The following is a 14,717-nucleotide window of genomic DNA, read 5'->3' on the forward strand; positions in this document are numbered from 1 at the left end:
TTCCTTATTTACTTTTATTACATACAATATTTGGAGCAAAATAACTAAGTATAACTACTGCTGACTCAGCTTTTCCAAGTCCCGTAAACAATAAAAAAACATGTCCCCAAAAAGGATTTTGTGGTAATAAATCCATCCATTTTCTACCGCTTGTCCCTTTCGGGGTTGCGGGAGGGGGGTCGCCGGAGCCTATCTCAGCTACAATCGGGCGGAAGGCGGGGTATACCCTGGACAAGTCGCCGCCCTCATCACAGGGCCAAGGTAATAATGTGAATTATATTTATATAGCGCTTTTCTCAAGTGACTCAAAGCGCTTTACATAGTGAAAGCCAATATCTAAGTTACATTTAAACCAGTGTGGGTGGCACTGGGAGCAGGTGGGTAAAGTGTCTTGCCCAAGGACACAACGGCAGTGACTAGGATGGCGGAAGCGGGAATCAATCAATCAATCAATCAATGTTTATTTATATAGCCCCAAATCACAAATGTCTCAAAGGACTGCACAAATCATTACGACTACAACATCCTCGGAAGAACCTACAAAAGGGCAAGGAAAACTCACACCCAGTGGGCAGGGAGAATTCACATCCAGTGGGACGCCAGTGACAATGCTGACTATGAGAAACCTTGGAGAGGACCTCAGATGTGGGCAACCCCCCCCCTCTAGGGGACCGAAAGCAATGGATGTGGAGCGGGTCTAACATGATACTGTGAAAGTTCAATCCATAGTGGCTCCAACACAGCCGTGAGAGTTCAGTTCAAAGCGGATCCAAGACAGCAGCGAGAGTCCCGTCCACAGGAAACCATCTCAAGCGGATCAGCAGCGTAGAGATGTCCCCAACCGATACAGGCGAGCGGTCCATCCTGGGTCCCGACGAGCGGTCCATCCTGGGTCTCGACTCTGGACAGTCAGTACTTCATCCATGGTCATCGGACCGGACCCCCTCCACAAGGGAGGGGGGGACATAGGAGAAAGAAAAGAAGCGGCAGATCAACTGGTCTAAAAAGGAGGTCTATTTAAAGGCTAGAGTATACAGATGAGTTTTAAGATGAGACTTAAATGCTTCTACTGAGGTAGCATCTCGAACTGTTACCGGGAGGGCATTCCAGAGTACTGGAGCCCGAACGGAAAACGCTCTATAGCCCGCAGACTTTTTTGGGCTCTAGGAATCACTAATAAGCCGGAGTCTTTTGAACGCAGATTTCTTGCCGGGACATACGGTACAATACAATCGGCAAGATAGGCTGGAGCTAGACCGTGTAGTATTTTATACGCAAGTAGTAAAACCTTAAAGTCACATCTTAAGTGCACAGGAAGCCAGTGCAGGTGAGCCAGTATAGGTATATATGTATGTATATATGTATATAAAGGTATATACAGTATAGGTATATGTGTATGTATATATGTATATAAAGGTATATACAGTATAGGTATATATGTATGTATATATGTATATAAAGGTATATACAGTATAGGTATATATGTATGTATATATGTATATAAAGGTATATACAGTATAGGTATATATGTATGTATATATGTATATAAAGGTATATACAGTACAGGTGTAATATGATCAAACTTTCTTGTTCTTGTCAAAAGTCTAGCAGCCGCATTTTGTACCAACTGTAATCTTTTAATGCTAGACATTGGGAGACCCGAAAATAATACGTTACAGTAATCGAGACGAGACGTAACAAACGCATGGATAATGATCTCAGCGTCTTTAGTGGACAAAATGGAGCGAATTTTAGCGATATTACGGAGATGAAAGAAGGCCGTTTTAGTAACGCTTTTAATGTGTGGCTCAAAGGAGAGAGTTGGGTGGAAGATAATACCCAGATTTTTTACAGAGTCACCTTGTTTTATTATTTGGTTGTCAAATGTTAAAGTTGTATTATTAAATAGAGGTCGGTGTCTAGCAGGACCGATGATCAGCATTTCCGTTTTTTTGGCATTAAGTTGCAAAAAGTTAGCGGACATCCATTGTTTAATTTCATTAAGACACGCTTCCAACTGACTACAATCCGGCGTGTTGGTCAGCTTTAGGGGCATGTAGAGTTGGGTGTCATCAGCATAACAGTGAAAGCTAAATCGAACCTGCAACCCTCAAGTTGCTGGCACGGCCACTCTACCAACCGAGCTAAACAGTTCTTTACCACAATTGGGAAACAGCGTAGTCACCTGTAGCACGGAACAGATGCGAGGATGAGTAACGGAAAAGGCAGGCTTAAATAAGGGGAGTAATTACAAAGCAGGTGCGCGTACAAAACAAGAGGCAGGTGGCACTAATACGTAACTATGAAGTGAAGTGAATTATATTTATATAGCGCTTTTTCTCAAGTGACTCAAAGCGCTTTACATAGTGAAAGCCAATATCTAAGTTACATTTAAAGCAGTGTGGGTGGCACTGGGAGCAGGTGGGTAAAGTGTCTTGCCCAAGGACACAACGGCAGTGACTAGGATGGCGGAAGCGGGAATCGAACCTGCAACCCTCAAGTTGCTGGCACGACCTCTCTACCAACCGAGCTATACCGCCCCACATTGACTTAATCTTTTTAGTATCTGATACTGTACTCGGTATTGTTACGGTGACCTTTGTCATACTTGCCAATCTTGAGACCTCCGATTTCGGGAGGTGGGGGGTGGAGGGGTCGTGGGTGGGGCGGGGGCGTGGCTAAGAAGGGAGGAGTATATTTACAGCTACAATTCACCAAGTCAAGTATTTCATATATATATATATATATATAAATAAAAGAAATACTTGAATTTCGGTGTTAATTTATGTACACATATACACACACATAACACTCATCTACTCATTGTTGAGTTAAGGGTTGAATTGTCCATCCTTGTTCTATTCTCTGTCACTATTTTTCTAACCATATGTATGTACAGTAGATGGCAGTATTGTCCTGTTTAAGAGTGTCACAACATTGCTGTTTACGGCAGACGAACTGCTTTACGGTAGACGAAAATGTGACTGCTGTTGTTGTGTGTTGTTACCGCGCTGGGAGGACGTTAATGAAACTGCCTAACAATAAACCCACGTAAGAAACCAAAGAACTCGCCCTCGATCATTCTACAGTTATAACGTCATTGGGCAGACACGCTGTTTATATTGCGGGAAAGCGGACGTGAAAACAGGCTGTCCTCACTCAGGTCCGCATGGAACTGGAGGGGGCGTGGCCTCCAGCTCCGCCTGAATTTAGGGAGATTTTCGGGAGAAAATTTGTCCCGGGAGGTTTTCGGGAGAGGCGCTGAATTTTGGGAGTGTCCCGGAAAATCCGTGAGGGTTGGCAAGTATGTCTTTGTTGACATTGAAGAGCTCCAGGTTTGAAACTAGTATTGTTTCTTGTCTTTAGTACTGGAAAGAATAACAAAAAACACCCCCAAAAATATTTTGTAATAATTACAAAAATCAATCCAATCACTGCAATATCCACAATACACTGGTACTATATGCCTCAAAAATATAAAAAATACTTATAGTTTTTTTTAACAAAATTGAATAACCCTCTGCCTTAATTAAAGACCAAAGATTGCATGAATTAAAGAATATTTAGAAATGTATTTACAACAAATATTTTAAACATTTTCATGCACACGTGTTTATAATTTCTATATCAAAAATAGTTTGTTAGGTGCAGTAGGATCCAGTTTAAACTAAAGTTACATCAGTATACAAACGTGTTTATTATTTATATGTGACGGAGATAGATATATACATATATCCATATTTAAAAGTTATTTCTTTTCTTTAGTCATATTTGAAATAGCTAGTATTCCATCTTGTACTCTTTTTATCTTTATCTCATGACCATTGGTACACTGTAGACTACCTTGAGCTTGGAATGCGGGAGTAGCAATACTCCTTTTTCCTATCTCTTTCTGTCTCCAGCTGAGGAAAACAATAGATATGTGTATTCGCTCTGAAGGGTGGCATATTGAAAAAGGCAAGACTTCTGTAGTGTTTTCAGATCAACTAGGCGATGCGAATTGAATGTGTTGTTTTTTTAAGTTGGTCTCTCCAAAGCTTTGGAATAAATTGCAAAATATCTATTCTGTTCTGGGTTATCATTTAAAATCAGCTTATGTGTCATCAAAAGACCTTCGGATGGACCAGCAACTTAAATTCCCTCAGAGGAACATCTGGTCCAAACGCAACATATGTCAAATATAGTTTGTTAGGTGCACTATAATTGAGTTTAAACTAAAGTTACATTAGTATACACACGTTTTTATCATTTATATATTAAATATGGTTTGTCAGGTACACTAGAATCAAGTTTAAACTAAAGTTACATTAGTATACAAACGTGTTTATCATTTATATGTGACGGAGATAGATATATACATACATCCATATTTTAAAGTTATTTCTTTTCTTTAGTCATATTTGAAATAGCTAGTGTTCCATCTTGTACTCTTTTCATCTTTATCTCATGACCTTTGGTACACTGTAGACTACCTTGAGCTTGGAATGCAGGAGTAGCAATACTCCTTTTTCCTATCTCTTTCTGTCTCCAGCTGAGGAAAACAATAGATATGTGTATTCGCTCTGAAGGGTGGCATATTGAAAAAGGCAAGACTTCTGTAGTGTTTTCGGATCAACTAGGCGGTGCAAATTCAATGTGTTGTTTTTTTAAGTTGGTCTCTCCAAAGCTTTGGAATAAATTGCAAAATATCTATTCTGTTCTGGGTTATCATTTAAAATCAGCTTATGTGTCATCTAAAGAACTTGGGATGGATCAGCAACTTAAATTCCCTCGAAGGAACATCTGGTCCAAACGCAGCATATGTCAAATATAGTTTGTTAGGTACACTATAATTGAGTTTAAACTAAAGTTACATTAGTATACACACGTTTTTATCATTTATATATTAAATATGGTTTGTCAGGTACACTAGAATCAAGTTTAAACTAAAGTTACATCAGTATACAAACGTGTTTATCATTTATATGTGACGGAGATAGATATATACATACATCCATATTTTAAAGTTATTTCTTTTCTTTAGTCATATTTGAAATAGCTAGTATTCCATCTTGTACTCTTTTTATCTTTATCTCATGACCATTGGTACACTGTAGACTACCTTGAGCTTGGAATGCAGGAGTAGCAATACTCCTTTTTCCTATCTCTTTCTGTCTCCAGCTGAGGAAAATAATAGATATGTGTATTCGCTCTGAAGGGTGGCATTTTGAAAAAGGCAAGACTTCCGTAGTGTTTTTAGATCAACTAGGCGGTGCGAATTGAATGTGTTGTTTTTTTAGGTTGGTCTCTCCAAAGCTTTGGAATAAATTGCAAAATACCTATTCTGTTCTGGGTTATCATTTAAAATCAACTTATGTGTCATCAAAAGACCTTCGGATGGACCAGCAACTTAAATTCCCTCGGAGGAACATCTGGTCCAAACGCAACATATGTCAAATATAGTTTGTTAGGTGCACTATAATTGAGTTTAAACTAAAGTTACATTATAGTATACACACAGTTTTATCATTTATATATTAAATATAGTTTGTTAGGTACACTAGAATCAAGTTTAAACTAAAGTTACATTAGTATACACACATGTTTATAATTTTCATATCAAATATAGTTTTTTAGGTACACTAGCATTGAGTTTAAATGAGTATACACACGTGTTTATCATTTATATGTCAAATATAGTTTGTTTGGTAGACTTGGTTGAGGTTCCAACTGCATTTAAGTGCAAACAAACAATATTTTGTGTGTTTCAACCTTGGCGGAGGTGACTAAATAAGTGAAACTTCATCTTGCAGACAACTTTCTCCGACATGTATGTGGAGTACACTCGCACGCTGGCCTCCTTCCTGTCACTGGACATCTGCACACTCACTTGTCCTGACAAGCAGCAGAAGGTAGGACCACCATACTCTGCTTGCACTTATACTGTATGTACATCATCACTACTACACTTACTGTGTACAGCACATGTGCACTTAGTGTGTAGTGTACAGCACATGTGCACTTAGTGTGTAGTGTACAGTAGGACTGTGATGTGCACTTTGTCTACAGTATGACTGTGATGTGCACTTATTGTAAAGTATGACTGTGATGTACACTTAGTGTAAAGTATGACTGTGATGTGCACTTTGTCTACAGTATGACTGTGTTGTGCACTTAGTATAAAGTATGACTGTGATGTGCACTTTGTCTACAGTATGACTGTGAAGTGCACTTTGTCTACAGTATGACTGTGATGTGCACTTAGTGTGTAGTGTACAGTATGACTGTGATGTACACTTTGTCTACAGTATGACTGTGAAGTGCACTTTGTCTACAGTATGACTGTGATGTACACTTAGTGTAAAGTATGACTGTGATGTGCACTTTGTCTACAGTATGACTGTGATGTGCACTTAGTGTGCAGTGTACAGTATGACTGTGATGTGCACTTAGTGTGTAGTGTACAGTATGACTGTGATGAGATGTGCACTTAGTGTACAGTATAACTGTGATGAGATGTGCACTTAATGTACAGTATGACTGTGATGTGCACTTAGTGTACAGTATGACTGTGATGAGATGTGCACTTAATGTACAGTATGACTGTGATGTGATGTGCACTTAGTGTACAGTATGACTGTGATGTGATGTGCACTTAGTGCACTTAGTGTACAGTATGACTGTGCTGTGATGTGCACTTAGTGTGTAGTGTACAGTATGACTGTGATGAGATGTGCACTTAGTGTACAGTATGACTGTGATGTGATGTGCACTTGGTGCACTTAGTGTACAGTATGACTGTGATGTGATGTGCACTTAGTGTACAGTATGACTGTGATGTGATGTGCACTTAGTGCACTTAGTGTACAGTATGACTGTGATGTGATGTGCACTTAGTGCACTTAGTGTACAGTATGACTGTGATGTGATGTGCACTTAGTGTACAGTATGACTGTGATGTGATGTGCACTTAGTGCACTTAGTGTACAGTATAACTGTGATGTGATGTGCACTTAGTGTGTAGTGTACAGTATAACTGTGATGAGATGTGCACTTAGTGCACTTAGTGTACAGTATAACTGTGATGTGCACTTAGTGTGTAGTGTACAGTATAACTGTGATGAGATGTGCACTTAGTGTACAGTATGACTGTGATGAGATTTGTGCACTTAGTGTACAGTATGACTGTGATGAGATGTGCACTTAGTGCACTTAGTATACAGTATGACTGTGATGTGATGTGCACTGACAGGTGAGCCAGGTGGAAAAAGAGCAAGTCCAAGTGCTGTCGCTTCATCTGGCGCCTGTAAGCCGCGTCCACTGTTACCTGAGTCACATCCAGGTGAGTCACCTGTGCCACTATAATGTCACCCTTGTCTGTCTAAGTGCACTGCAGACTAAACACTGAAATTATACTTTGTACGACATCAAAAGAGTGCTGGGGGGAAAACACATCATGCAGAATCATCTTGGCCCGCAAGGTTGAAATATTATATGAATAAAATATATTTTTTTAAAGGTAAAAAAATGGCGGATGATTTTTACTTTTTTTCCCAGAATGTTGAAAAGTCAATTTCTCAAATATTATAAGTAAATCATGCAATAAATTATTGAAGACAGTAGCACACCAAGATTTTGGTGAAATTATTTGAAATATTATTTTCAATAAAAAAGCAGTAAATAATCCATCCATCCATTTTCTCCCGCTTATTCCCTTTCGGGGTCGCTGGCGCCTATCTCAGCTACAATCGGGCGGAAGGCAGGGTACACCCTGGACAAGTCGCCACCTCATCGCAGGGCCAAAGCAGTAAATAATATTACATGTTAATATATTATTACAATATATTCAGCAATATTTCAGCTATATACAGTATATAGTACTCTTTTGTATACATATATTATATGTACCATAATAATAATAATACACTAAATAAATAAAATAATGGTCTCCATAAATATTAATACTGTATATATATATATATATATATACATATATATACATATATATATATATATATATATATATATATATATATATATGTGTCTTGATTGGATTATCCAGAGAATAAATAAATAAATAAATGGGTTGTACTTGTACTTCCACATTTACACACACATTCACACACTGATGGAGGGAGCTGCCATGCAAGGCGCTAACCAGCACCCATCAGGAGCAAGGGTGAAGTGTCTTGCTCAGGACACAACGGACGTGACGAGGTTGGTACTAGGTGGGGATTGAACCAGGGACTCTCGGGTTGTGCACGGCCACTCTACCACTGCGCCACGCCGTCCCAATATACATAGTACTCGATACCGTGGTAGAGCGCAATATGTAGGTGTGGGAAAAATTACAAGACTACTTCATCTCTACAGAACTGTTTCATGAGGGGTTCCCTCAATCAGGAGATTTTTTTTTCATATATATATATATATATATATATATATATATATATATATTAGGGATGCACCGAAATGAAAATTTGTGGCCGAAGCCGAATAAAACTTAAACGTTTGGCCGAAGGCCGAATACCGAATAATGAATGCAGTTTTTCACATTTTTTTTTATATTCCATAAATAGCCTAGAATAAATATTTAGACATGTTTTTCAAATAAAGTAATTTTTTATTGAATATTGACATTTTTTTAATACTCCAGTAGCCTTTGCTTTTCAAAAAAAAGCACAAAGTTTTTCATTTATATTAGGCCTTCAAACAAAACATGCATTCCAAAAAAAAATAAAGTGCATTAAAGTGGATAAACCCACAACAAATGAATTATTGTCCTTTTGGCAAAAGTCTGCTTAGCCACAGTAGATATGCTAATAATGTAAACAGAAGGCTCAAGTAAATCTCAATAAGTGTGTGCTTGTAACCTCATACACTTATACAGGTAGCCTACACAACAGGCTAATAATGTAAACAGAGGCCCCACTAAATCTCAATAAGTGTGTGCTTGTAACCTCATACACTTATACAGGTACACAACATATCCCAACGTCACCGCGTCAAAAAATTGCGTCACACGCCACTATTCGGCCTTGTTTTTAACTCATTCCACCGAAGGCCGAATGTGGCTTTTTTTGCCATATTCGGTTACCGATTAATCGGTGCATCCCTAATATATATACATATATACATATATATATATATATATATGTATCTCCTCTCGTGAGCTGTTACCTTCCCTTGAGGATTGTTAATTAATGAACATAAAATGAAAAGAGACAATGATTGGACATAAAAAAGTGTGCATCTTCCCTGGCTGTGTGGAGAACTTGCTGCAGTGGACCAGTATCGAGCATCCTGACTGCAGCCTCCTGCTGGGCACTGAGCGCGTGCTGAGGGACGTCCTGTCTGCTTGTCACGCCGTCCTGGAGGAAGACCTGAACCGTGAAGACCAAGAACAACAAAACCGGTCAGTGGGCATGGACACAATCTTTGATCCAGCCGTGCACGTGTGCCTAATAAGATGACCTGGATGCGCCTCGACGTCAGTTGCTGTGCCGACACCCGCAGCAGCGCCCTCCAGAGGACACAAGCAGACACTGCAGCCCAGAGGTGAGTATTGGTGCTGGACATAAAGAGCACATAGCAAAGTGTTAGTGTCTACTTTCTTCCCTGGTGGTCTTCAGAGAGTCTTTGCTCCTCACCAACGGGTCTGGCGTGCGTCTGGAGTGTTGGTCCTGCAGCCCCGTGAGGAGGAAGACCTGCTCGGATCATGTCCCCCATCCCGGACGCTCCCTCCTCCTCACTCCGGACACTCCAGGGTGGGGCGAGACCAGCGACTCGGGCCTGGGCACCTTCAGAGCGTCAGAGCTGGAGGCGCACCAGACCCCGGAGGAGCCGGAGACGGATGCGGACACCTCGGCCTTGGACGACTCCTCCGGGACGTCCTGCGGTCCGGACTGCACTCTGTGCAGGGAGGTGCTGGAGGACGAGGAGGACAGCCAGGTCCCGGTTCTGCTGAAGCCTCGGGAGCATTCCGAGAGGAGCGTTTGTCTCAGGTGGCAGATCCCCAGACTGACCCCTCACCCCCCGCTGAGGAAGTCCATGCCCGGCAAGAAGCTGGTCAGCGTCAGGAAGGGATCTCCTCCGCTCCACGCCAACCGGGCCTTCAGGCCCATCTGGGACCACCCGTCTAAGCAGGTTGGCATCAAGGTGAGCCCACGCATGCCGAGATGATCGTGTTTGCCAACAAGCTGACCTCCGTCGTCGCAGGCCGACCCGACTCCGGAGAAGGACCGGAGGCAAGGCTTCGTTCCGGTCCGGACGTCCGGCAGGCAGAACTTTGCGGCCTCGAGGGACAACCTGAGGTGAGCTGGTTTTACCTGACAGGACAATTGCTGTTGGACTCACTGGCTCTTTCAGACCAGGACTGCCGGCTCAGCCCGGCTTCTCTTTGGCGCCCTCTAGTGGAGCTTTGTGGGAGGACAGCGAGGACAGCGAGGGACCCTGCAGCACCGTTTGAGGCCGGACACGAGCTGCACTGCAACACCTTCCTTAACTCAGAGTTACACAACAAAATACACTTTCTGGAATTATCATATTTCCTCCAATAGTTGCCCACTATGGCACCTGTAAAGCTGACGTTAACAGTCAAAAGTGTAGTCTGGATTAATTAATATTAGTTGCCTCCACTCCACATAGACACCGTGTTCCTAAAAATCACCATAGACATTAACACACGGCATCTGTAAAGCTGACATTGTCTAGATCAGGGGTCACCAACACACCAGGTCGCCCGTAAGGACCAGATGAGTCGCCCGCTGGCCTGTTCTAAAAATAGCTCAAATAGCAGCACTTACCAGTGAGCCGCCTCTATTTTTTAAATTGTATTTATTTACTAGCAAGCTGGTCTCGCTTTGCTGGACATTTTTAATTCTAAGAGAGACAAAACTCAAGTAAAATTTGAAAATCCAAGAAAATATTTTAAAGACTTGTTCAAATATATTCATTTATTTTTTTACTTTGCTTCTTATAACTTTCAGAAAGACAATTTTAGAGAAAAAATACAACCTTAAATATGATTTTAGGATTTTTAAACAGAAATACCTTTTAAATTCTTTCCTGACAATTTAAATCAATGTTGAAGTATTTTTTTTTTTTATTGTAAAGAATAATAAATACATTTTAATTTAATTCTTCATTTTAGCTTCTGTTTTTTCCACAAATAATATTTGTGAAATATTTCTTCAAACTTATTATGATTAAAATTCCCCAAAAATATTCTGGCAAATCTAGAAAATCTATAGAATCAAATTTTAATCTTATTTCAAAGTCTTTTGAATTTCTTTAAACATTTTTGTTCTGGAAAATCTAGGAGAAAAAATGATTTGTCTTTGTTAGAAATATAGCTTGGTCCAATTTGTTATATATTCTAACAAAGTGCAGATTGGATTTTAACTCATTTAAAACATGTCATCAAAATTCTAAAATGAATCTTAATCAGGAAAAATTAGTAATGATGTTCCATAAATTATTTTTAAATTTTTTCAAAAAGATTCAAATTAGCTAGTTTTTTTGTATTTTTTTTCGGTTGAATTTTGAATTTTAAAAAGAGTCGAAATTGAAGAAAAACTGTTTCAAAATTTAATTTTAATTTTTCTCGTGTTTTTTCCTCTTTTAAACCGTTCAATTAAGTGTTTTTTTCATCATAAAAACCGGTATAGCTCGGTTGGTAGAGTGGCCGTGCCAGCAACTTGAGGGTTGCAGGTTTGATTCCCGCTTCCGCCATCCTAGTCACTGCTGTTGTGTCCTTGGGCAAGACACTTTACCCACCTGCTCCCAGTGCCACCCACACTGCTTTAAATGTAACTTAGATATTGGGTTTCACTATGGAAAGCGCTTTGAGTCACGAGAGAAAAGCGCTATATAAATATAATTTGCTAATTTGCACTTCATATCATTTATTCTCTACAAAAAACCTTCCATAAAAGGAAAAAAATATATACGACGGAATGACAGACAGAAATACCCATTTATATATATATATATTTATTTATTAAAGGTAAATTGAGCAAATTTGCCATTTCTGGCAGTTTATTTAAGTGTGTATCAAACTGGTAGCCCTTGGCATTAATCAGTACCCAAGAAGTAGCTCTTGCTTTCAAAAAGGTTGCTGACCCCTGCAGTAGACAAAATATTCTAAAGTATATAATACATTTATTTGTGATATCAAAGCTTCATTTTGCATTGTAACAATTGTTTATGGGCTGAAATACAAGTAATACAAAGTGTATTATTATTATTATTATTATAAAGACTTCCTCTACTAAATGTCTTGTTCTCTCTGCAGTTGAGTAAACAAACAGGATTCAGTCGATATTGGTGGATTTCTTCTGTCTACATTAAATTGTAAATCATTGTTTGGATTTGAAAGACAGTAGTTTGATGGCATTATCTGCAGGGCAAAGTGCACTGCAGGTGAGAGTCCAGCAGAGGGCGGTGTCTCACACGTCAATGGCCTCCACATTTGCAGAGCAGGAAGAGGCTGGGACATGATGTTATGTTGTCTGACTGCCTGCTTGTTAAGTACAACTTTGTGTGGTGTAATTATTATTGTTTATTCCTGGTTAACAGCCAATGAAAAATATTTGTAGTAAGTCATGATAGTGTTGACAGCAAGAAGACCAAACGCTTGTATTAAATTATTGTATTTATTAATATTTTTTTTTTCAACATTTAATATTTAGATCAAGTTCAGATCTATCTGATGTTTAATAAATATATTTTTTAAATGTTTTATGCCCTTTTTGTTGAAGAAACCACGGTTTTTTTTTGGCAAAAACAAAAAATATGCAAAAATTTCACCCCAAAAATATCTCAACATTTGGTGTGAAGTAAATGGAGAATTAAATAGGTCAATAATTCATAACATTTAATTTGATTTATTGTTTTTTTTTTTTTGTAATGGCAGTTCTAAAACACAAATATTCTCATGATCTAAAAGTGTTTTATTTATATATATACATACATATATACTATATGTATATATGTATGTATATATATATATATATATATGTATGTACATATATATATATATACACAGACATACATACTTACAAATATACAGAGACACATACGTACATATATATACATACATACATACACATATATATACACACTTATATACATAAATATATATATATAAACATATATATATACATACATATTTAACATATGTATATATATATATATATATATATATATATATATATATATGTACGTTTGATAAAGTACTATCTATCCATCTATCTGTATATAAGTATATTTATAAACATATATATTTAACATATTTATCATACGTACATATATATATATATATATATATACATACATATGTTAAATATGTATGTATATATATGTTTATATATATATATTTATGCATATAAGTGTGTCTATATATGTGTATGTATGTATGTATATATATGTACGTATGTGTCTCTGTATATATGTAAGTATGTATGTGTGTGTATATATATATATATATATATATATATACATACATATGTATATATATATACATATTTAACATATATATATATACACATACATATATATACACATTTCCGTACATACATATACATACATATATATGTACGTATAATAAAGTACTATCTATCCATCTATCTGTATATATATGTATATATGTATATATATATGTATATATGTATATATATGTATGTATGTATGTATATATATATATACATATATATATAAACATATATATATAAACATATATATATATATATATATATATATATATATATATATATATATATATATATATATACATACATATATATTTCAATGCTTAAATCACTAGATCAACTTCAGATCTGTCGATTGTAAGTTTTTATTATTTTTATGCCCTTTTCATGGAAAACCCTCTTTTTTATGGCAAAAACACTAAACATGTAAAAGTTCCCCCACATAAATAGTTCAAAGTGGAATATTTTATTGATATTTGAAGTACTACTCAGTGGCCTAGTGGTTAGAGTGTCCGCCCTGAGATGGGTAGGTTGTGAGTTCAAACCCCGGCCGAGTCATACCAAAGACTATAAAAATGGGAGCCATGACCTCCCTGCTTGGCACTCAGCATCAAGGGTTGGAATTGGGGGTTAAATCACCAAAAATGATTCCCGGGCACGGCAACCGCTGCTGCTCACTGCTCCCCTCACCTCCCAGGGTGTGAACAAGGGTGATGGGTCAAATACAGAGACTAATTTCGCCACATCTAGTATGTGTGTGTGACAATCATTGCTACTTTAACTTTAATTGGAGTTTTAAATTGGTCAATATTTCACAAGAACATTGATTTTAATGTATTATTATCTTTTGGGCAATGGCAGTTTTAAAGAAAAAATCCCACTAAAAATCTCTGGGATCCAAAGTGTCACACTCATGAAATTGTGTTAAAAATAAGTTTTTAATTAATTTATTTTTTAAGCTTAAATCTCTACTTCAGATCTATCTGCCAATTATAAGTCATACATTATTATTATGACTTTTTTTACTTTCAACACTTAAATCTCAGATCAACATCAGTTTTTATTCATTGATTAATATTTCTTTGAATTTTTGATGATACTTTTTTAGTTCTATGCCCCTTTTTAATCATAGAAAATATTGTTTATGGCAAAAACACAAAATATGTAATGTTTTCCACAAAACGTATTTCAAAGTGGAATATTTGATGTGAAGTAAGTGGAGTCTTCAATAGGACAATAATTCACAGC

The 14,717-nt window shown here is 37.6% G+C and overlaps 1 protein-coding gene across 1 annotated transcript; it reads left to right on the forward strand.

Moving 5' to 3' along the window:
- Positions 1-5,798: 5,798 nt before the first annotated feature.
- On the forward strand, positions 5,799-11,210 carry LOC133548675 (uncharacterized). Its single transcript, XM_061893645.1, has 7 exons — positions 5,799-5,891; positions 7,232-7,321; positions 9,252-9,394; positions 9,475-9,537; positions 9,612-10,137; positions 10,198-10,292; positions 10,348-11,210. The coding sequence occupies exons 1-7, from the start codon at positions 5,808-5,810 to the stop codon at positions 10,445-10,447; spliced, it is 1,101 nt and encodes a 366-aa protein (XP_061749629.1). The 5' UTR covers positions 5,799-5,807; the 3' UTR covers positions 10,448-11,210.
- The last annotated feature ends 3,507 nt before the right edge of the window (positions 11,211-14,717 follow it).

This window comes from Nerophis ophidion, linkage group LG03 (assembly GCF_033978795.1).
Source record: "Nerophis ophidion isolate RoL-2023_Sa linkage group LG03, RoL_Noph_v1.0, whole genome shotgun sequence".
Lineage (NCBI taxonomy): Eukaryota > Metazoa > Chordata > Actinopteri > Syngnathiformes > Syngnathidae > Nerophis > Nerophis ophidion.